Source organism: Ricinus communis, chromosome 1 (genome assembly GCF_019578655.1).
Source record: "Ricinus communis isolate WT05 ecotype wild-type chromosome 1, ASM1957865v1, whole genome shotgun sequence".
NCBI lineage: Eukaryota > Viridiplantae > Streptophyta > Magnoliopsida > Malpighiales > Euphorbiaceae > Ricinus > Ricinus communis.
In genome coordinates, this window is record NC_063256.1 from 9,117,333 (window position 1) to 9,142,626 (window position 25,294).

The 25,294-nt window shown below is 28.8% G+C and overlaps 2 protein-coding genes across 2 annotated transcripts; one reads left to right on the forward strand and one right to left on the reverse strand.

The window, feature by feature from the left end:
• Window positions 1-10,279: 10,279 nt before the first annotated feature.
• LOC8265882 (two-pore potassium channel 5) lies at window positions 10,280-13,343 on the reverse strand. The gene is made up of 2 exons (XM_002515143.4): window positions 11,864-13,343; window positions 10,280-10,984 (listed from the first exon to the last, which is right to left on the reverse strand). Exons 1-2 carry the CDS (start codon window positions 12,886-12,888, stop codon window positions 10,837-10,839), a joined length of 1,173 nt encoding a protein of 390 aa, XP_002515189.1. The 5' UTR covers window positions 12,889-13,343; the 3' UTR covers window positions 10,280-10,836.
• Window positions 13,344-18,127: 4,784 nt separating this feature from the next.
• Window positions 18,128-19,932, forward strand: LOC8265881 (acyl transferase 4). The gene is made up of 2 exons (XM_002515142.4): window positions 18,128-18,653; window positions 18,841-19,932. Exons 1-2 carry the CDS (start codon window positions 18,246-18,248, stop codon window positions 19,696-19,698), a joined length of 1,266 nt encoding a protein of 421 aa, XP_002515188.1. The 5' UTR covers window positions 18,128-18,245; the 3' UTR covers window positions 19,699-19,932.
• The last annotated feature ends 5,362 nt before the right edge of the window (window positions 19,933-25,294 follow it).

The window sequence follows — 25,294 nt, forward strand, 5'->3', positions numbered from 1 at the left end:
TTTATTTATATATTTCATAATAAAATTTTGACTATTCTTTTCATTTATCAGTCTATTATAAAAATAAAAAAATTTGAAATAAAATTATTCTTTAATTTTATTAAATTGTTTATATTTTTCTTAATTTCTCCTCATCTTGAAAACTATATATATATATATATATATATATATATATATATATATATATATATATATATATAATAATTCATACCATGCATAATTCTTTTGCTATGAAATTAATAGCATAAAAATTGCAAGTGTACATCAATCCCACTTATAAAAATTGAATTATAATGTATATAAATAACTTTGAAGGAAATTATGAGAAAGAGAAATCAGAAAGAAAAAAATAAAACAAACACAAAAAAAAATGGTGTAGAGAATAAAAATTAAAAATATTGAAAAATAAGGAGACATTTGTATTGCTTGAAAATCTAGGAGACATGTAATTTTTTTTTTTTAATTTGAACATAAGTTAGAATGCTTTCTGAAATCATCTCTCAATAAAATAAATCTTTAACTTTCATTTTTTTAATATTTTACTAATATATATATATATATACTAAATAATGTCTCTTTTGAAAGAGAAGTTTTCTTTGGAATCTAAGTTATCGTTGTGTATATCTTATTCTTCTACAAAATGTAAAGTTATAAAATAAAACTTTGTTGAAATGGGAGGAAAAAAAAGTAGTATCCAATCCAAAATTATGTTAATCCTATATTGCTATATATTGAAATATAAAAGTAAATAAATAAAATAAACTAAAAAATTAGGTTAGTTATAAAATAAATTAAAATGAAAATAGAAAAAAAAAAGATAAAAATAAAATAATAAGAATGAGTAAATATAAAAAATCAAGAAAGTTGAAGTGAAAAAAGAAAAGTTAAAACATGATCACATGAATCAATGAGTAAAAAATAAAAGAAAAATAAATAAATATAGAAAACTATAAAAATGAAAATAATTATTCAAGAGGCGTTATCATCTATTCAACTAATAAAATTATAATGAGGTTGTGGATTAGCAATATAGGTTGTGTAAATGGGGTCACCCTTTTACAAAACAAATTAGCCTTTTATGTTATGAATTTTAATACATTTTATCCATATTAAAATGTTAGATATTACATCAAAACTTCAAATGTCTGCTTGGTGTAGGTAGTGGTAGCTAGACTTGTTATGTACATTCTATTGCAAATATTTATTAAATTTATGTATGAAAATATAATTTTTAAAAATTTAAACATTTAACCATTAAATCTTAATAAGTTTATACATAATTTTTTATAATTATTCCTATTCAAGAATATAGTGGATGAAAATTAATAGGCGAGAAATGAGAATACGTAATTTTCAATTAAAAAAGAGTATAATCGTTAGTCCCGAGCATAACATTAGTTTTGATGTGTTTTCGTATTAGTTATATCATTCTAAGTAAAATTATTTATCTATAATTATTTTTTAAAAAAATTAAAAAAAAATTTGTTACTTTTTCAAAGACTAATTTCTCTGATATAAGACCATCATCATTCGTTATCACTATACTTTTCTTTTTCTCCTTCCCATTATCGATTCTTTCGCTTTCTATGGTGCCACCACCAGTTAGGTTTTCATGTTTTGTGAAGTTCCATCAAAATAAAACTTACAAAGAAAATCTTATAATACGCGGCTGTAATTAAGAATTAGCTCTAAATTTCATTGCTCCCATAACCACAATAGTTTTTGCTTTAGCAAAGAGGATTGCCCACATAGTTTCTTAAAAAAGAGAAGAATGATAAAATATTGGATTTTGATTTTCTTAAGGTGATAACATATAGTTATCTTTTTTTTCCATAACATAATTTTTGCCACTAAATATTTTGAGTGTGATTGTTTCAGTTTTATACAACAATCACAAAAAAAATTAGAACTACACACATCGGTGTTTGGTACATTAATAGGCCAGAAAGGAGAATATATAATTTTCAGCCAAAAAAAGTGTAACCATTAGTGCTGAACATAATATTAGTTTTTATGCATTTTTTATTAATTATACCATTCTAAAAAGAACCATTCATCTGTATTTCTCGTCATAAAAAATTTCAAAATATCTCTGCTATTTTTTCATAAACTAATTTATTTATTATGAGACCTCCATCAGCCATGATCTTAAACTTTATTTTCTCGTTCCCACTATCGATTCTCTCGCTTGTTTGTGGCGTCACCACTAGTTAGGTTTTCGGATCTTGTGAAGTTCTATCTAAATAAAACCTACAAAAGAAAATCTTATAGTAAGTAGTTGCAATCAAGAATTGGCTCCAAATCTCACTCCCTAAATAGTTGCCTACATGGTTTTTTTAAAAAGATTGTGAAGTTTCACTTAAATAAAACCTACAAAAGAAAATCTTGTAATATGTGGTTGCAATCAAGAATTGGCTCCAAATCTCACTGCCTAACAGTTGTCCATATAGTTTTTTGAAAAAAGAAGAATGATGAAATATTGGGTATTCATTTTCTTAAAGTGAAAATATATAGTCATCTTCCTTTTCATAATTCAATTTTTGCCACTAAATATTTTAGGTATGTCTGTTTCGGTTCTATACAACAATCACAGAAAATTAGAACTTTCCACATCTTAGTGTTTGGTGTATTAATAAGCGAGAAATAAGAATAAGTAATTTTCAGCCAAAAAAAAGTGTAACCATTAGTGTTGAGTATAACATTAGTTTTGATGCGCTTTTTATTAGTTATATTATTGTAAGGAGAACTATTCATCTATATTTCTATTCAAAAAAAAAATCTCAGAAAAATTATGCTACTTTTTCATAAACTATTTTTTCTGTTATGAGACCATCATTAGCGTCATCATGAAAAATCCTATTTTTCTCCTTTCCACCATCGATTATTTCACTTGTCTATGGTGCCACCACTAGTTAAGTTTTTGGGTCTTGTGAAGCTCCACCATCTAAAAAAACTTAGAAAAAATATTGTAATACTTGCCTGCAATCAAAAGAATTATCTCCAAATCTCACTGCTTTAGTAACTACAATTTTTGCTTCAACAAAGAGGATTGCCCCATAGTTTCTTAAAAAGAGAAAAATGATAAAATATTGGATCTTGATTTTCTTAAGGTGAAAATATATAGTTGTCTTTCTTTACATAATTCAATTCTTGCCACTAAATATTTTAGGTGTATATATTTCAGTTCTGTACATCAATTACAAAAATATTATAACTTTTCACATCTTGGTGTTTAATCTATTGTTTTTCTTATCCTATACTTGATGTTCATCATCTATAAAAGAAATAATAAAAAAAAAAGCAATGGAATTGTCTAAAAAGTGAAACCTGAAAGATTAAGTCTATCATTGAAATTGTCTATTACAAGTTTATGCATTAATTCATGAAAAGAATTATATATTCTTAATTTTTAAACCTTATAGAGAAAAATTGATTGTGGCATCTCCAGCAAGAAAAAACATGCCCTTAACATTTGATATAAACTAAAGACAAATAACTTGTCTTATCTGTGATTCTTCTATGTGCAACATTGTATTTCAAATGCTTCTTCCACTTTGATTTTGGTTGCAACTCTTACGTAATATTACAATGACTTTCTTAAATATTGTAATCTATTTTTGATTATTTTGAAGCTTCTATCATATCAAACTATTTCAGCTAGCTTAGTTTATAAATTTTCTCCAATACTTTATAGTGATGCCAAAATAATTGTTAGATTAAATTATACACTTATACACTTAATCTAATCCTTAACATATTTCTAAATTATAAGAACATCTATAATTAGCCACAATATCACAATTACGAATTAAATCAACACAATTTTATTAGGGTTCTAAATTCAATAACACAAATATAATATATGAAACATACTTTGATCCATGGCTTGCTTGATGTTAATTCCTTTAAGCGTAATTGTTTTTCTCTCTAACCTTCTTGCTTTAAATAAGCTTCTTTCAATAGTGCAAAGCTTAGCTTTTTCTTTTATAGTGATTTTTTTTAAGCAATTCTTAAAGGAAAAGAATCTGCTGAGCCAAAAAAATAGGAGGGAAGTTGATACAAAAAAAAAAACCTCTCTTTAACCTCTTCCATATTTAATTAAGTAACCACCCCACTTACCAATAATAATCCTACAATTATATTATCATATGGATAGTGTAATAAATTTTATTGTATAATTAGGTGCAAGTTTTTTCTTAATTTTTTTGGTCCGTCTGAACGGACGAATCGAAATCGTAAACCTGAACCGACCGATTTCAAACTAGCCTTTAACCACCTAAGAGACGATTCTAATCCAGTTCTAGTTTTCCATTAAACTGTGAACCGGTGGTTCCTAAATGGTGGCCACCTTTCTAAATCAAAGGATGAGTTTTATATAGTAGTTTTAACATTCCAACAATTAGTATAGTTGCTACTATAGTTATTATATACTTATGCATAGTCCCAAGGCAAAAGAAAGAAACTATATATGCACCCTTATCAATGTGCTACCGACTACTAAATAGTTGAAAAATTTTTATTTTCATAATTTTTCAAATCCAAATAGATATTCAGTAAATCAACATATAGTCAATCTACTACTGTAACTATATCAGTCAATTTATCTAATAATTTTTAATCATAAATAGTTAATAATAATAAATAATATAATTAATATTTAATAAATAATGTTATATATCACTATATATAATAATAAAATATATTTATTCTTTTTGTTTTATTATGTTATCGTATTATTATTAGATGGCTAATTAGACTTTTCTCTATATGAAATTCTAGTGATGTTTTTAGAGGCTTAGTAATTACATTAATTCAACTTTTAAAAAGAAATTATTAATTTCTTTAATCTTAAAATGATAATTCAATGTTTGTTTTTTGTAGAAAAACTAACTGAATCTTTTGTTTTCTCATAGTAAATATGGAAAGTAAAAGAACTGATAAAAGCTAAAAAAGCCAAACTTGAAGATGTCTCAACTGTGTTATATTCAATTGTTATATTAAAGGTCCAATCAATTTTAATATTTTAACTGTCATATGTTTAATAATATTCATCCTAATTATAAATACCAATCAAACTAGTAACTTACTTGTTTTTAGTATTTTAAAAAAATATAAAAAATATAATTTGTAAATATCATAAAAAGTGATATTTCTGATTTTTCAATGTTTTTCAAAAATAAGCAACTTGAATTTGAAAAATAAAAAGTAAATGATTTAAACATACCCTAAATTAGCCGGTTCTTTACCTTTAATTATGGATAAAATTAAGAGTGATTATGGTTCGATGGAATCCGAAAATTGAAAAATCTCTAGAAGCATACTAAATTTCAGAAATTTCAAATTTGAAACTCAGAATCTTACCGTGATATAAAAATATACAATCTAAACCGTTTCAGTTTCTTGAGACAGTTCGGTTATGAGATTAGAGTCTAATGGGAACGATTCGATATGAATTGGAGCAATGGAGATCTAAAATTTTTTCAGTTTTTATTTAATTAAAAAGTTTTTATTTTTTTATTTTAACTTAAATGATTTGCATTTAACTTCAAAATCTAATAAAAAAGCTTAAATTAAATACAAAAATTTATATAATACAAGAGCAAAAGATAAAGTCTAATTGTCTCATTAAAAAGATTTACAAAAAAAACTCACCGAGTAAGATCTTAGACTACACTTAACCAATTTAAGTTCACAAAGCAATAAGAGCATTCGTTCTCTCCATGAAAATTACATATTACTAATAAGAAATGTCAAACATTAAGACGCAAAGTGTTGTAATAACAGTTTTATCCCAAATTGCAAGTACCTTTGTTACATACTCTTTCTGTATGTTACATTTGCCCTTTTACTTTTTGTAATAAGTGAAAAGTTCACAGTTGATTCTGGCAAAACTTTTTCTTTATTTTACTGTTTAATCTAGTAAACCTCTTGCACATATCTCATGATGTAAAGGAAAATGCTACTGTCGATTCAATAGTGCCTCGTGCCTACAAGTTATTCAATTAGTATTTAATTATTAAAGGAAAAATAATAAATTTAGTTTTAACATTTCTATTTTTTCTATTCTTGCGTTTAAATTATTATTTTTATTCAATTAAATATTTCAACATGCTAAAAATATTCAATATAGGGTTTCTAGCTGGTTTTACAGGTTAAAGTACTTATATGACTTATTTTGAACAGTAAATTAGCTTAAATATCTTCCTTTAAAATAATATTTATATTTTTTTTTTATCCATTTGAACATTATTTTTTAAAAATTGTATTTGTTTCTCAAGAAATTAAAAGAAAAAATAGTAAACTTCTTTTTTTATTCATTTAAACAAAAATTGAAAAATATTCAATGCTATTCTTTTTTATTTTTTTATTTTCTGGCATTCATCTCAAAAAAAAATTCTTTCACCTGAAGATAATAAAAGGAGAGGAATGTATTAAGTTTTCTTTTAAAAAAAATAATTTTTAGAAATAAAAGATAATGAGTAAATTCCTTCTTTTTAATAAAAAATAAAAATAATAATTTAACCTCTTTATTTTTTGGTGCTAAAATAAAATTTGATAAAAAATAGAAAAAAGACCAAAGAAAAAAAAAAAGAGAAAAGAAGAGTTAGAAAAAAATCATAAGTAACAATGAGTAAAAAGAGTCGGGTCATTTTATGTGTAAATTGATTCAAATTATTATTTTAATTTATAAGATTTATAAAAAATATTATAATATATATAAATTAGCATATATTTAAATATTTAATTGAATAAAAATAATTTTAATACTAAAATAGAAAATAAAAAAATTAAGACACTAAAATTATATCTATCTCATTATTAAAATAAAAGTTTGAGACCTATTTTATCAAAATAGTTTAGACTCATTTATTTTACTATTTGATAAGAGTTCAGGTGCCAAATTGACCCTTTGTCCCTCCAAAGACGCCTACCTTACAAATCCCAACCCCTGGGAAGGCTGCCAGAAAGAGCTCACGTTTCAGGAAAGGTGTCACAAATTGTAGTATTGTTAATGTTAATTATTTTAAATAAAAGACCACCTAACTTTTAAGGACTAAAAGATCTAACGAATGAATGAGACGGTGATATGCATTTTTCTTTAGTCACTCAAACTAATAATGCAATTAAAGTTTTTTATACCTATATATATTGAAGCAAAGTTGGTATCTCTAATACATTTAACATAAATATGTTCATAACTATTACTATTGTTAAATTAATACGATGGTTAACTAATAATAATAATTGAACCTAATAAAGATATGAAAGTAAAAAAATCATTCACTAAATAAATCAATAAATAACAAGGTTCGCACAAAGTAAAAAAAGTTAAACTAAATACTTATGAAAACTAGCCTACATAATAATAAAAAATAAAAGTTCATTTGAAATCCAAAAATTCTTCAAGATATGAAGATGATTGGTCCTCACTCTCCATTTCTTGAAAAGCTCCTTAAATCTTAAAAAAACAATGAAAATTAAAAATTAAATGTTTATAGAAGAACTCTAGAGAAAATAAAGATAGACATATACAAAGAGTAGATAGGAAAAAATTATTCTTTTCTTTTTAGAACTAGGTCTGCAGAGATACATAAAGAACAATCCTCCTCTAAGTAAGTCTCCCTAAAGATATGTATATCCAATATAAGTCTATCTAATATATAAGACTATATGTATCCTTATCTCTACTAAATACTATCTCATAATAACTCTTAATATAAATTCTAATAATAATGTAAAATGACTAAAATACCCCCATTAGGCTTTGTAATTAAGGTAGGTCCACGTATCTTAATCTTGGACTTTGATACAAATATATCAAATTAAGCTTCTTTTAAAGTATTTAGCTCCATGTTTTTTTTCTTTTGCTAATATTAAATGAAAATAGAGAATTAAATTTAAGTGACATAAAAATACATATTTTCACCATTTTATATATAAAAATATATCATTAAAGCTCTAAAATATCACAAATATCTAAATATAATTTGAACCTATCAATAATAACATATGAGATGAAGTTTAAAATTCTTTTAATAGTTAGTTTATATATATTTACTAAATTGATTTACCCCAAGAATCTCAAAACAAATCTTCATTTGTTGATTTTATAATAAAGCTATAACTAATTAATCTATCACAAGAATCACAAAAATAATATTATCTCTGTTTGTTGATTTGATAGTAAAGAATAATTAATAATGGATAAAATATATATAGTTATTACAGTTAAGCGTTAGCTCAAATGGCAAGAGCGATTACGTTTTAAAAATAGAGGTTTTGAGTTCAATCTCTATACCTCCACCTTTACAGTGAATGTAAAGAAATGACTATTCTTTATTATATAACTCACGACCCATTAAACCTTCTATAAATAAAAAATTATATAACTATTGATGCCAATTATTATAAAAGTAAAAAAAAATATTACCACTTAGATTTTTTTCCTCGATTACACAAATTAGCCTCTTATATTATGAATATTAATATATTTTATCCATTTAAAAAGCATTAGCTATTGCACCAAAACTCAAAGGTCTGATCGGTATAAGTAGTGGTGGTGGCTAGTTAAATGTGATGATTATTAATTAGAATTTTATTTTACTAGCTAAAATTAAGTAACTTTTCTTAACTTAATTGTAAACAGAAGAAGCAAATGGAAAAAGTAGATTAGAGTTTCGTGTAAAATACATTAAGCTTTAGGGGGCAAATCTTAATCATTGATGGGAACACAAATTTCAAAAGTAAAATCATTTAGCAGAAGTGGAATAGGAGGCGACCATGCAATGGATAATTCGAAAAAGTTTTTATCATTTATTTTATTTTTAAAATAAATAAAATAAACTGTAGGCTACATAATATTATGGCTATCTTCTGCTTTTACCATGAAAGTAATAAGTTTCATATAAATATTGACTAATGGTGGAAGAGAAATCTCTAACTCAGAATCTGCTTAATTTTTTTGCTAAAATATCATTTTATCCCTTTAGCTTGGAATCAAAGACAATTGGCTTAGATTTTAATTCTTTTACTAATTTATTCAATAATTTAATAAAAATAGTGAATTTAACTCAATCAAAAAACTTTCTCAATACTAAAAGTTTAATTTAGTATTTGAACTTCAAGTTTAAATGTTAAATTATATAAAAGTAGAGTAATTTAATTAAAAATATTTTAAATTATTTTTATTTAATAATATAATAGATTACATTAGAATTAAATAATTTTACATTAACTAAAATTTTTTTCTAAAATTTGATATTTAGTATGAAGTTCAAGAACCAAATTTAACTTTGTATATTGATTAAGTAATTTGATTAGAGTGAATTAACTACTTTTGCTAAGTTGCTAAATTGGTTACAGAATTAAAATATGAGCTAATTGCACATTGGCTCCAAGTTTAAGAGCAAATTGGCACTTTAATCTAAATTATTTTAATAAAAATTAGCAATCAAATCAATTTCTTGTTAAATTTATATTCTTAAAATTAGAAAAGAGAGATGGAATAATAAAGGAAAAACCATTTCATTTTATAAAAAATACGGTGTAAATTTTTTTTTTTTACTGAGTGAAAATATAAAAAATACGGGTTTTAAATTTTATCTTTTTTTTAAAATATGGTTTTGATTGTTTTTAGTTTTCTTTAGTTGTTTTTTTTGGTAAAATAGCTAAAAGAAATAATGAAAAAACAACCACACCATATTTTTAAAAATTTTCTTTTGAAATTATACAACAAAAGTGGTTTTCTTTTTTTTTGGTTGATTTTAGAGTATTTCAGAAAAGAAATGGTATTGATGGAACTCTTAATCGCCCATATATTTTGAAGCTTATGGATCAAATCTTCGTTTTTTGGTTGACAACTGAGTTCTCTCAATTATTAGCTTTTGGTTAGAACCCTATATCTCGCATGCATTCTGCTCGACTTGCAATATGTAGGCTTGGAGCTAAGCCCGACGTTTAGAACATTTGAAACTTGCATTGTTGGGTCTAAGCTTTCCAGGTAACGCTTGCTTTGGCCCAACTTCTATCTTAGCCTATCATTTCATGATTTAAGTTGGCATTTTCCTTCTGACAACATCCAATGATTAGGATGCTTTATTAGCTGTCTTTATGATCTTGTTTTTATATATTAATCAACAAACACATATGTTAATTTAATAATGCAAGAAGTATGTCATCAAAGTCTATCCATCCAGCAACTTACAAATTCAACTTCTTCTACTGTTGTCTAATTAGTTCCTTCCTCTTCTTGAATTGCTCTGATTGGATAAAGAGTCAGTTTAGCAATGTCATGCGAACATGATCTCCACGCTTATTGTATTTGTAGGATTCAGCTGATACATAGAGACAGAAATCTTGCCTAACAGACAAACATTTGTCTCTTCCCACTCCCACATAAACAATCTGCTTCACTGACTGGTCCACTTTTAAACCCAGATGACTAATGAGTAAAAAATCTACCCAATTATTTGTACAAATGAGATAAAATGACCTGTATAACCTCTACATTGCATTTTCCTTTTGGAATATTTCCAGTATCAGTTCTTAATTACATTCTGCTACCAAAAAAAAAAAAAAGGCAGCCACACACTGGCTTCTGTTTTCTTCATTTCTCTTCTCTGATCACTGCATTATCACCATGTAACCCTCCATAGCTCCAGGACTGTACAGTTACGCATCATCTAGTGGTGGATAATCTGCTGCACTATCACCAATGTATGACGCGATTGTTTTCCATTAGGATTCTTGAGTTCCTATTTCCCTTTGTCCTACTTTAGGTAATGAACAGATATCTTTCTGTTGAAAAAATAGAGACTAAATTTATCTGTTTAATTGTCACAAACGGTTCTCTAGGAGATCAGGTAGGGTTATCTTTCCCAAGTTGTTGGGATCAAGCTTGCTGAATTGATTGCATATCTGCAATATATCTTTCTCTCCAATCTTCCCCATCTCTTTGAGCTTGTAGATTACATATTCTGATTTGCTGTATAAAAGAATACAACAAAAATATATGAATTGTAGTTCAATGTATCTAAACACCAGGAGAATCTCAATAAAGCCTAAAACGTAAAATTTTTGTTGCCAATTAGGATATTGGTGAACAGCAAAATTTTATAATTACTACAAAAGCATAGCAGCATATATAAGATGAGTTGGATATGAAATCAAAAAACATCTATTGGTGTTTTGACCTGTATGTATGTTCCATATATAGGATGGCTTGTGAAGAATCCTAATTTTCAAGCTAGCAAGTAATGCATCAGATTAAATGATTAACAGAAACTTAAAGCACAACTACTGAAGTTACATACATTTTCAAATACTAACGGATTCATAGACATCAGAAACATCTCCAGCCTTCCTAATTCAGCATGATTACATGGTGGCATTGCAAGTCACTATTGTCTCCTGGAATTTATGTAGCATTACATAAATGCAATTAGATGGGTTCTTATTCCATACCATTACTCTTCAAGCTGCAAACGATTCTAACAATTGCAGCAAGCATAAGGTCATTAAGATCCTTGCTGCTAAGAAATCATGCGTATAAACTTTGGGGCCATGTATTTCAAGGTATTCAAGTTTAGTAGAAGCTCAATTTTTCATCATTGAACCCAATTAACTGCTAAACCTACCAAGTTCTAAGAGGGAAAGAAGCCAGATACAGAATTGACAAGTGGAGTTTAATGTTGAACTTGATGAGCTATTTCTATGTATATATTCAAGTTGTTTCAGAAAACAGCATACTCACCAAAATGAAGTAACAAAGAACATCACATGACAAGTCCAACAATTTTTCACCAAAAATACTAAAAAATTAACCAATTTTAGAACAATGCTAGAGATCAAGACAGAACCACACCTGATGAAACCATTATTGTTGATATCCGCAGCAATTAAGTCCTCCACAGTAATATCCCTATGCAACACCCACTTTGTAATTCTCCTATGCCTCTTATCAATCCTAGCCTCAGCCAAATAAAGAAACGCCCTTGCAACGGCTAAGGAAGAAACCAACAGCCAAATAGCAGCAAACAGCCTCCCAGGCAGGGTCTTAAACACCCTATCACCATACCCAACAGTAGTAACTGACATAACCGCCAAATAAATGGAATCAATGCAATCCAAGTCCTCCAAATAATAAAGAACCAAAGTACCAATTCCAATGCACAAAACCACAACTCCAAGTGCCAAACCAACCTTTAATCTAATCCTCATCCTTCCCTTTTCAACATCGACAATATAATTCCTAGCTGAAAATCCTTCATGGGCTGTTCTATTATTACCCATTTGAATCCCAGCTAATATCATGCTTTCTTGCAAATCAAGAACATAATTAACGACCCCACTAAGTAATATATCAATAAATCCAAAACCTACCAATACAAATACACAGGCAAAGACTTTGGTTGCTGGTGTTAAAGGAGCTATATCACCATAACCAATAGTACACATAGTTACTATACAAAAATAAAGAGCATCAACAACTGGGTGGGTTTCTATACCGGAAAAGTTATCTCTATTAAAAGAGTAAATAACCACCCCAAGAAGTAGATACAAAAATAACAAGAAAATGGCTTGCCTGATAATAGAACTGGATTCAGATTGTGGTTTAGGATCCTGAGGTGGTAATGGCTTTAAATCACGCATGACGACCATGGCAGGTGCTGTTTTTGACCTATGAAGAGAACCCGGTTTCTTTCTTTGGGTACTCGGAGCTCCGAGTATAGCAGTAGAAACGGGTTGCTCTTGGATTTCGGAGAAGAGGATTGGAGAGGAGAGAGACGGAGAGAGAGTGAAGGAGAGATCATGGCGTTCAAGAATTGATTGGAGTTGGGGTTGGGATTGGGGTCTTGTTTGGCTGGCGAGAAAAGGTTCATTTTCCATTTTCAAAAAATGATTAATGGAGTTTTAGACAGCGAGTGGCCGAGAGTTTTTCTTTAAATTTATTTTAATCTTTTTGGAATTTTGTTAATTTTGATGTAATGAGTAAGGTAATGATCGGAGAAAAGGAAGAGCTGTCTAATGGTATGGTGGTAGTGGGGCCCACAAATAACTGAATAAGGGCCGTTTAACTTGAGAAGTTGTCATCTTCCTCCTCGCCTGGAAGGACTGCGGTGGCCGTTGACGGCTGTGATGTTTTTGCATCAGCCGTCAGGTTAGTTTTTGAATTGGGAGAGAACGTTCAACAAGCTGGCTCCAATCTACTGGGAGGAAGAGAGGACTATGTTTGTGTTAAGGTTCGCAATTATTTGATTTTTTTTTTTTATTGGATATTGGTTCTTCAAGGTCCGGCATTATATTATCTCAAGAGAGGACTTACGTATATCATATGTTTATGGAATTTTATTAACAATAAATAAAAAATTAAAATAATTTTAGTAAAAACATATTGATTAAGAATTTTAATAAAAGAAACACATAATGTAATGAAAATCTTTTAATCTATAAATAACTATCTCACACAAAAGTTGAATATTAATTAGTGTGAATCCAACAATTTATTTATATGAAATAAGTAAGGCGGAGCATTCATTTTTATTTTTTCAAATCTAGCTGAAAGATTATTCTAAAATATATTAAAATTAAAATAACTAAAAAATCTTAGCACCAAATTTTACTAAATCAAGAATATTTTATTATTATTGATGATTTGACATTTTATTATAATTTCATATCTACCAAAAGAGAAAATTAAAATCAAAATCGAGCAGTAATCCTGAAAGATTTGAGATAATTAAACAGTCTCTTCAGTTAATCGGTTACTCAAATAATATTTAAATAAGTATTAAAGTATGTGACTTACACATGCTAAATATTATTAATGTTATGGTAATAATGAAGAAGCTGAAGCACACTAAGATACAATTATTTTCATACTATATATATATATATAAAAAGCTCATCATTATGTAAGATATGATTTTACATACGTCTAACTACAACTAGTATTTTTTCTCTATGAGTTTAAATTACTTTACCATTACTGACTTAATTGTCGGAGGCTTCTCTATACACCAAGTCCAAATCCTTTAAGACTACTTTTCTGTCTTTATAAAAAATTCAACAATTTGAGAATTTATCTCTTTGGCATCGTTATTTTTAGACATCATCAATTATGATATAATATTAATCTTTTAGTAATAACTGAATTAGAATCATACCAATATCGAATACCGAAATGTATATAAGTACTAAAAATTAGCATTAAATAACTGAATTATTTTGAATTGAAAAAGAATCGATTTAACACGTCCGATGTTATTTATATTTGATATAACTATAAATCATTCTATTTTAAGATGAGTATAATATAGTATGATGCTAAATTTTTTTGGTAAATAACCGTCCTAGACCGATACTCGCTCAAACCCTAGAGATAAGTGGAGTTTCTTTCTGAAATGTGCTGCAGCAGTGCAACAACCTAAGACGAATGTATCTTCTTCTTCTTCTTTTTTCACAGCTGCAAGAAGCGGGGACAGTAATTTGAGAGGAAAGAGATTAGAGTGGAAAGGGGTACGGAGAAAAGCGCCCGTAGGGCAGAAATTGAGATATGTTAGCATGTGAAAAGAGGAAAAAAGAACTCACGCTCATGGGAAACGCGTGAAGTCAGTCTCTCTCTCTCACCAATATCTTCCCTTTCACGAGTTGCCTACTATATTAAATTAAATGAAAGGAGCGATCCATCCAACTGCCCTATTTTATCTCCCACTTTCTTCTATTATATATTCATTTGCAACCTCTACACGTAGATAATACATTGCTTATCAATTCCAGAATTTCTTAAACCACTAACTTAATTTAATCTGTTAATCGTCTTTAAATAGGTAAGGAGAAAACATTGTTGACCACAAAAATAGTAACAAAAACTAAACTAATGTATGAAGGCATCTGTGCCTTGACTTGGCTACAAGTAAAAGGAGACTATAATTATTACTACTATTAATTCGTTTTGTTTTTTTTTTGCTCTTTTATACTTGTGATTGCTTTCTTTCTAATGGTGGCATCTTGGGAAGGAATATACGCTATTGCCTTAAATGAGGACAGCGACTATCATTGGGGTGTTGAAAGATCTCCTACTGCACAACTTTTCTTTTATAAAACATGAAATGCCTTCTGCATCATCATCATCATCATCTTCTCATTGAAAATCTTGACCATGAAAAGGGTCATTGCTTATTATAAATCCATCAAGTGGATAATTAATTGATGGGTCCACATTTCTTTTCATATATGAAGCAGCCTTCACCTGCAATGTTTCATGTTAAAAATACTAACTTATTAGTGACCCTTGTACCGCATTCACCTCTAAGATTTGATTTGCAATTATTAAACTATTCGTATCCATGTTTCAAAAATCTTAATCTTTTTTAACAATCGAAACTGTCAGAGATTTTTTACCTCAATAAAAAATAATATAAACCATTTTTTTTTCTCCGACATCCACGCATTGCTCCTTCTTCCTTGAATCTGTTTTTGATCCTTGCAACAAGAACGCCCCCTCCGCCATCTCCACCTCCACCTCAACCTAAAAATTCGTGTTTGATTTTTGTCCTTGTTTTAAGTGCTACGTTTTGTCTTTATTGTTTTGGGTTTCAGGGCTGTTTGATCTCGGACTTTGTCCTTTCGAATCAATTCTTGTCGCGGGTGGGTTAGCGGTGGTGTTCGTAATCGTAATGCGGTGATAGTGGTGATTCCATTTCCATCAACAAAATAGCGAGGTGTTAATGGTGATATTGCAGAGATTAAAAAGAAAATTCATTAATTTGATTTCTATCAGCTTTATTAATACGAGTTTCATCGAGTTTATGCTTTTCCATTAATAAAATGTTTATTAAGGTAAAAAATGATCATCAAAATCTGGTTAATTTTTTATTAAATCTGTATACTACAAGTTTTGAATTTGTTTAATTATTGATTAGATTCTTGAAAAAAACTTTAAACCTGAATAGTCGGACAGGGCTTAGAGGTAAGTGGAAATGTTGGAGAGGGAAGAAAGCTGAAAGAGGTCCACAACATGAACAGTTGTACCGGTACGTAACCTCCAACAGACACCAAACATGAGAATGGCCGTCCCTTCCTTTCCTTAGAAGACAACCAAACCGGTGATACTGACAAGTTTTAATTGGCATCTACCTGATAGAGAACTATATAAATGCTTTAGAAAAATGTGAATGAAAAAAGAAAAAGAAAAAAGAAGAACAAAAGACTGCAGTATAATTCTTCATAAAGGGTTGAGTTATGATCAAGTGATTTGGCATGAAGTGCATTCCCCAACTGCTTAATTTTATATGTTGCAGTAATCATCTTTCCCTTCTAAGCCTTGGGTTGTATAATGGATGCTAGCAAAGGGGTTTGATCAGGACGTGTGCTCATCAGTATGTACAGTCTAATTTGGATTATAATTTTCTCAAGTTGAGGCCATGTTTTAGTAATCTTATCTAATAAATTTAAAGCCAATGGGTCTAATTTAATCATATATATATATATTTATGTATTTATAAAGTTTAATATGGGAGTACCATCTAAAACTTTGTTTATTTCATTTTTAGAAAAGGTATCTAAAATTTAATTAGTTGAGGTATATAGGTGTTAATATGGTCACCACACTATTAAGCTTGCCTGTTAAAGAACAATTCGGCATAAGAATTTGAGCTATTACATGAGGTCTGGAAAAAGTATGTTAATCTCTCTAATAACAGTATTGAATAGTAGGTTATAATATGGTGTTGCCATGCTATGGTTTAATCTTTTAATACAAAAGATTTAAATATTTTTTAACACTTTGTAAATTACATTATTTATAATTTGTATATAGATTCGTTAATTAATAGTTTTTAAAGGAAATTTAATCACCGGAAAAATCAATATTATCGAATAGATGGTCAGTTATAGAATTTTCTAATTTTATCATATCATCGTAAATTCATTGGAATTGACTAGACTAAAAAAGTAAAAATCCAACTATGAGACATTTTTTTTAAATTACATATCTAGTTTTAGGAAAAAATTAAATTAATAAAGATTAGAATAGCAATGAAATTAGAAAAATATTACTGGAGCGAATTACAGTTATTAAAATATATCAGTGTTAATAAATTTAGATATAAATTATTAATACAAAACACTTAATCCTTTTGTGTTAAAAGGTTAACCGCATATCCCTGATCATTTTTCATGGATTAAAGGAATTTGAAGAGCAAAGTTGCGCTGCTTTTGAAGCTGTAGCCGAGACAGTTTGGGGACATAGAACAACGGCCATAAAATTGAAGCATAATACATATCAGGCCATGCTCGTTTGCCTTGCCAACTACTTCTGGTCTACATCGCATTTGATCATTTTAGGTTGATTATGAGTTGGGTATTCAAGGGCCTATCATAGAATTATTATTGTGCGTTGAGGAGCCCATCTCCATCCTTTTACTTTCTTTCAGTGGATAATACCTCCGTAATGATAAAAGTCTATTGCTTGTTCAAAAATATATCTAAGAGATGAACTTTACTATATATAATGATTTCTTCAATGAAAAGAGTGCTAATCAGTAAACGCTTTTGAGAAAAATCAAAGAAATGATTCTGTCTATTAACTATGACCCTTTTTTTTTTTAACAAAAAAAAATTTTATATGTATATATGGGCAAGTTCCAAGTTTAATGATCTGAAAATAGGCAAGAAGGTAGCAAGAGAAAGAAATTTAACACTACAGGAATACAGGAAACGACAGCTAGCGAAATAAAATAAGGTGCTGTTTACTTATTAGACTATAATATATGCTTTGTTTGATACCCAATGAAACGACAAGTTGGTTGAAATGAACGCAGTTAGTCCTAGACAATCAGAGCAGATTTTTAGAACAATAATGGAGATAATAGGATACGCACAGAATCAGGGGAAATTAGATAATTAGATTACATGAAACAGGACTCATAAGTTTCAAATCAGAAAACAACTTAGTGACATGAAGGAATCAGAAACTAAATTTATGCGTGTGTAGTTGCCTTATCAGGTCATCATACATGCCTTGCACAAAAAAGCTTATGCATCTTATGTATAAAATATAAGCATTCCTATCTGGCCAAGCTATCTTCTCTTAGTACCGAATCAAAAGTAGACTTTAAGGCCAAGCACAGTGTTTATAGGAAATTTAATACCTTTTCTTTGTAATCTGTCTATTTGATGCTATAATCTGTAATATAAAAAGGTTGTGCAATGACACGGTATTAGCGACCATCTTATCCTCTTCCATGGCTTTCTCCGTAACAAGAACAAGTAGAGGACTAGTTGCGCCATTTGAGCAGACACCATCTGCAACTCTTGACCTCTCAATCATTGACAGATTGCCTGTCTTAAGGTGCAATGCCAGGACGCTGCACGTGTTCAGACATGGCCCTGAAGCAGCAAGAGTCATAAGAGAAGCCTTGTCGAAAGCACTGGTTCCTTATTACCCTCTTGCAGGTAGACTTAAGGAGTCTAGCCAGGGTCACCTTCAGATTGAATGTTCTGGAGAAGGTGTATGGCTTGTCGAGGCATCTGCTAGTTGTAATCTTGATTCTGTTGATTACTTTGATAGTGTTGAATCAATACCTTGTGATGAGCTTCTTCCTGATTACGTTCCTGAAACTCCTGGCATTGAGCCACTTGTCCAGATGCAGGTACATTTTTCTCATTATTTCAAAGAGTAAGCAAAAACTGACCTTGGCCAGTAGCTTAGTGGTGGAGTGTTTGCCTGCAATAGGAAGTCATGAATTCAGCCCCTTTCCCCTTTAAAAATGTCAGAACTACCTTAAAGCAACTCCTTCCATTTTCTCTGCTTCAGACACTATTACTTTTGTGTTTCAGGTTACACAATTTGCATGTGAAGGTTTTGTGATCGGACTCATATTCTGCCACAGCATTTGCGATGGCTTAGGGGCTGCACAATTCTTGAATGCAGTTGGGGAGCTAGCTAGAGGTCTTGAGCATCTCAGTATTTCACCAGTTTGGTGTAGGGACTTTTCTCCACCACCATCTCAACAAGCAAACATTACCAAGCTACCTATATTGCCACCACCAATGCCCAGTTACAGGCTTGAGCATGCTAATATAGACATTTCGATGGATCAAATTAGTCAGCTCAAAAAACAGTATTTTGAGTCAACGGGGAGAATTTGCTCCTCGTTCGAAGTTGTAGCTGCTACATTTTGGAGACAACGAACAGTAGCAATAAACTTCAAGCCAAGCACAGAAGTCAAGCTTGTTTTCTTCGCGAATTGTCGCCAAGTTCTAGACCCTCCATTGCCTAAAGGATTCTACGGCAACTGTTTCTTCCCAGTAACAATCACAGCTTCAACTGAGTCACTGGCACAGGCATCAGACATTGAAGTGGTGAAACTCATACAAGAATCAAAGGCCAAGTTACCAATAGAATTTGGCAATTATATAAAGGGTGAGTATTTAAAGGACGGTGAGGACCCTTTTGCACCACCTCTAGTTTACACCACACTGTTCATCTCAGAATGGGGCAGGTTGGGATTCAACCAGGTGGATTACGGTTGGGGTCCTCCTGTGCATATTGTCCCGATTCAAGGGTCTAGCATCATACCTGTTGGCATTGTAGGATCATTGCCATTGCCCAGGAAAGGCATATGTTTGATGACTTGGTGCGTTGAGGAAGTCCATCGTCAGGAATTCATTCATCAGATGATGAAATCAACTTGAATATCTTCTTTGTCCAAGATCCAAAAGAAGCAAAATTTAATGTTTCTTTCTTGCTCGAGCTTGTCGAGTTGTTTCTTCCAATAAACATTGTAAAATTGTGAAAATATGGGCTTCATTCCGAAACACAGGCTTTTTATCTTAAAATGTGGTATGAATAAGGAATCAGCCCAAACTTCATGTTTAGCACTGTTGTTAATATAACATTCAAACTTGGATAATGGATTCTATTCCATACGCCATCATTGCAATCACAGCAATATGTCGTGATCAGCTTAGTTTTTGCTTAAACCCAGTAAAATGACAGGTTCAGCACGTTACGCATAAGTTTATTAAAGGGACCAGCTAAAATAGCCCATCTTCATCTACCTAATAGTGAAATATTCCGGATAGATGAGAACAACCAAGAAAATAAATGAAGAAAACTTTTTGTCTAAACTAAATAAACAGTTGATGCTGAAGGTTTCGATTAAAGGTTGTAAATTCTTGCTTTTGTTGTTAATAATACTTGTGTATTATATGCAAGAAAAGAATACAGACATTTACTTAATTCTTGAAAAGGAGAAAGGGTTAGGGTAGGGTTTGGTGATGATTAGTTAATAGTAAACCCTGTTAAACTTTTGACCTTTTTTTAGAGCTTCCGACTCTCATACATTTCTGAAATCTAGCTATCAACAACAACAACAATGGTGACTGACTGACTGACTGATTGATTGATGAGGAGAGGTTGGAAGTTCTTGAGTGACTGGCTGATTGATTGATGAGGAGGAGGTTGGAAGTTCTTATCAAGAATCAATAATTACAATAACTTTGAAAGTTAACGACGCTATAGGAACAGAAAACTGAAAATATTCCATCTTACACATACCACTTGCAGGCAGCTTTATCGCCGGGTCTTTTTTTGCTCTTATTGTGTAGGAAGGAACAAAAGAAAAAAAGAAAAATAATTCTCAGCATTATGTCTCTATTTATTGAAGCAATTCTACCTTCTTATTCCTATTCTTATATACTATATTATATTATATGCTTATATAGATTCAATTTATTATATAATTATATGGTGATACGTGATTTTATTTAATAATTATTATATTTTTATTAATTAAAATTTTAATCATAAATAGTTATTAATAATAATAATAATAAATCAACTAATAATTTAATTTACGAACGAACGTAATAAATTAAATCTATTAAAGAATTTTCACATACTTTCAAATGACTATGTAAGTCATTTTCTTAGAAGTGTTAGGAAGTCATTATTTAAGTTTCTATATATGTAAATGTCGTGTCGAAGGTTGTCTCCTTGCTTCAAATTCATGACATATTTATTTACTCGAGCTGCAGGGAAAGGAAATGTGGGCATATAATTAATTAAAAGCATATTTTCCTTTTCGTTGGGGCTACGAAAGATGAATTAGAATGATCAAAGCATGACGTTTCCAAAGCTCATAGAAGCTTCTTAACCCTTTCTCAACCAAGAAAGTAGAACACAGAAATGAAAAGATAATAAAGAGAGAGAGAGACTAATAGAGCTTTCAAGAAATACACTTTTTCCTACTATAATTTGCACCATCTCTAATCTACAAGTGGACAAATGGTACCAAAATTGTCCCAAGATTTCTGATAAAAAAAATCATTAATTCTGGTTGTACAGTCTACCCATAATAGAAAAGTAGTAAAAATATCTACAAGTCAACATGCTGATATTCCACAAAAATAACAAAAAAATTTAAAGTATCACAATTGGATGTATCAAATCAGTATCCTACTCGGTTTCTTGTTTTGGTGGATGATTGCTTAATCTTTAATAGAAAATGTATTAAAGTAAGTGAAAAAACCTCCAAATTTAAAACAAAAATTAATAAGGGTGCTCACCGTTTATATTCTAGTGTTCTTTTTGGTAAGTTGACAACTGAATATTTTATCTGTCCAAATGATTTTAATGTTATATTTAATTAAAATTTATTTTATTTGAAAAAATATATAAAAAATAAAATAAAATAAAAATAATAAAATTGGATGTGATATTTTGATGTCATGAAATACATTAATAAATTAATATAGAATTTATTTAGAAATTTTATCTATTTTGATAAAATTTAATTTCGTTTTAAATAATTCCACACAATTTAAATATGTTCAATTCATTTAAAAAATATAAACTTTGGATTTGTAAATAAAAAACAATCAAAAATTCATTAACAAAAAAATACTATAAATTAGTAATAACCAGGCATGTGAAATTGCATATGGAAAGTGAGCTGAAGGTGCCAAATGCCCATCCTCATTAACTCATATGGCATATGGTTCCTTTGATAGGGATGGTTGGCAAAGGGAACTCGCATATGCCGTGCTTCTATAAATGCTTCTCACCAGTAACAGGGCCTAAAAGGCTCAACTTGTTTGCTTAAGTATCAGGACAAACAGCGGCCAATTGCTTATTTAATGTTAAAGCCCTTTTAGTTGGGTAATACTTTGGAATGATCGAGTCTTACTCTTACTTATTAAAACTTAATTATTGCTTAAAGCTGTTATTGATAATAATGTTTGATGAAATTTCAGCTGGGTACGTAATAGTTGTTCAATTCAAAATCAATATTCTTTTTCTTTTTCTAAGGCTTGAATTGAAATGTCATGCAAATGCCAGACTTGGACTTGCACAAATCTTAAAAAATTAAAAAATTCAATCTATTCAAAATTAGAACAATATACCAAATGGACAATATTATGATTTTTAAATCACCTAATAAATCACTCTCTGTTTTTCAGGACATGGACATTGGAAGTTCCTCTTCTCTTTCTCCATCTACAGAAAATAAAAAAATACTGTAGCCACAGTATATATTACCAAAAAAGAAAATGAAAAAGATGAAGCATTGCCCACTCGCGAGCATAATCATGAACAGCACTATATAACGCGTTATAAGGTCAACAACAGTGCCAAGTCCACTTTGTTCACAAAGGTCAAAAGTAGGCCCGGAATCGGTTCGGACCCGAAGAAAAAATAAATCAATTTGGTTGGGATCGCTCGAACCGAGATCATAAATCCAAGTCGATCATTTCTAAAAATCACTGAACATGAACTAAAATCATTGGTTAATGAACCATGACCGGCTCTAGTTTTGAGTTTGTGAGGCACATACTTTTTGCTAGTGTTTCTGTTGCCCTACCTTCTCCCGAATATGGAGGATTATTTTGTGTTTAAATAAAATTAGACACTTCCATTGTTCACCTTATTATTATTATTATTATCTGAAATGATAGAAAATGAATTTTTTCTCCAAGTAGGTCGTGAAGTAGTGATTACATTCTTTCAAAAATTTAAAATCTAAACAAGTGATAGGGTTGCACAAAAATATTTATGTGATAGTCGGTTGTATTAGTTGAAAGTGATATTCAAATTTAACTTTTCTTTTCTGAACGGTTTTAAAGAAAAACATATATAAAAAATCTAGTGGATTAACTAAAAATAAAATGAGAATATTTTATGAGTAAGTGTCAAAATTTAAATTTCACCAAATTAAAAAAAAAAGTAATTTAAGAATACGATAGTTTTGGAGTGATTTGAAAGAATTTGATTATGCATTTTGCTTTTTCCAAATTGCAATCGAATGTTCATCAATTTTTTTTTGGTGGACCTATTAATTGACGTTCGAATGAATTTATTCGATTTTTAAAGTACTTAAGTTTTTTATTATTATATATATAATTTGATCCTAGATCATCATAAATAAACTAATTAGTTCAATTATTTTATTTGATTCTACTCTTTTTTCTTTTTTCTTTTTTTTTTGAAAGGGTACCTGCATTAATTGGTGTAACAAAATAGAGATTTTGGAATGTAACTTTGTACTTGTCCCATCAAATCTCTTGCGTCATTCATAGAGTCACTTCTTGATACAGTCCTGTCATCTAATCCAATATACCCTTATTTGATTTTGACTCCCATAGAATTATTGAATCATGGATAAATAAAAATGATAAGGCTTTTAATTAGATGATGATAAAATTTGTTAAATCAATTGGAATTATATTGTTTTTGTTGGGATAAAGGATTATTTTTTGTTTTGAGTTTATATTTAAGAGTTAAATATATTTAATTTAATTTTTTTAATTAATAATATTATAAATTTATGTCTAAAAGTTAAATACATACGATTTAAATTTTTCACCAAATAGTTTTCTGAATTCGTATCAAAGAGTTAAATATATCTAATTTATTTTTTTTAAAAGTAAAATAATATTATATTTTTAAATTATAATTTAATTATAAAAATTAAAAATAATATTTATTTTATTAATATTTTTAAATAATATATAATAAACATTATATAATAGCGTATCTAAAAATTTTAAAATTTAGATATCCAAAATAATAAATATTAAATCAGTCAAATTTAGACTTTCTAAGAATTTAATAAGTTAAATTTAATTTTCTAATAAATTAATTTTAATTTCAATTTTTTTAACAAATTGGCCCATAAGTTGTTATTTTTGAATTAATTAAATCTAAATTTTAAGTTTTATTAACCACACTCTTGTATAATGCATCACTAAATATTGTATCAGTAAATTAATGAAATAATAATAATTTTTTTAATTTCTATAATTCAATTAAGACCTAAAAATCTAATATTATTATACTAACTTTTTATTTTTGGGCCAATTAAATATGAATTTTATATTCTGCCAAATACACTCTTATATAATGCGTCACTAGATATTATATCAATAAATTAATAAAAATAAATATTATTTTAAATTATTATAATTCAATTAAAACCTAAAAATATAATGTTATTGCACTCTAAAAAAATTTAAATTGAGTATATTTTATTTTTGAACATATATTTGAAGAGTTATTTGCTAAAAGAAATTTAAATCAACATATTTGATTCTTGGACATGAGTTCAAAAGTTATTTATAAAAAAGTTTAAACTGAATGTATTTAACCTAGACATAAAATTATAGGTCAAATTGACCCTTTATCCATTTTTATCATAGTATGTCTAAATATTTATTATTATTATTATTATTTAACATTTGCATCATCATTATTGACATCATTATTATTATTTTCTTAAAATTCCTATCTGCTAAATAATCTAGACTTTAGTGAAGTTCCGTCTTATGTTTAAAAATAAAAGAGAATATCTGATACAGACTCTTAAAAAACTCAATATTGCTGATCTAAGGTAAAATTACTTTTTAAAGTAGATGTTAAAATTTAAATTTTGACAAAATAAAAGAAAGAGGGAAAGAAATTATACTATGACCTATTCAAACATATTAACTGGTATTGAATTACCAGTTATATGATAAATAAGTTTTTTAATTGCTTAAGAAATTCAGCATAAAGTTAAAAATATTAATAATCTGAATCAAAATCAATAGAAAAGTAAAGAAATTCAAGTAAGGTTTCCCATCTTTCTCATACTATTAAAGAACCCACCAAAATGGAAATTAAAACCCACAAAGCAGAAAAAGATATAACATGATTGGTATATTTCCATTCATAATCAAAGCTCATATGGTTCTTACTTTTCTAATTCAAATAAAAAATGAGGAAGTAAGTAGTCACTAGCAGACTATAGTA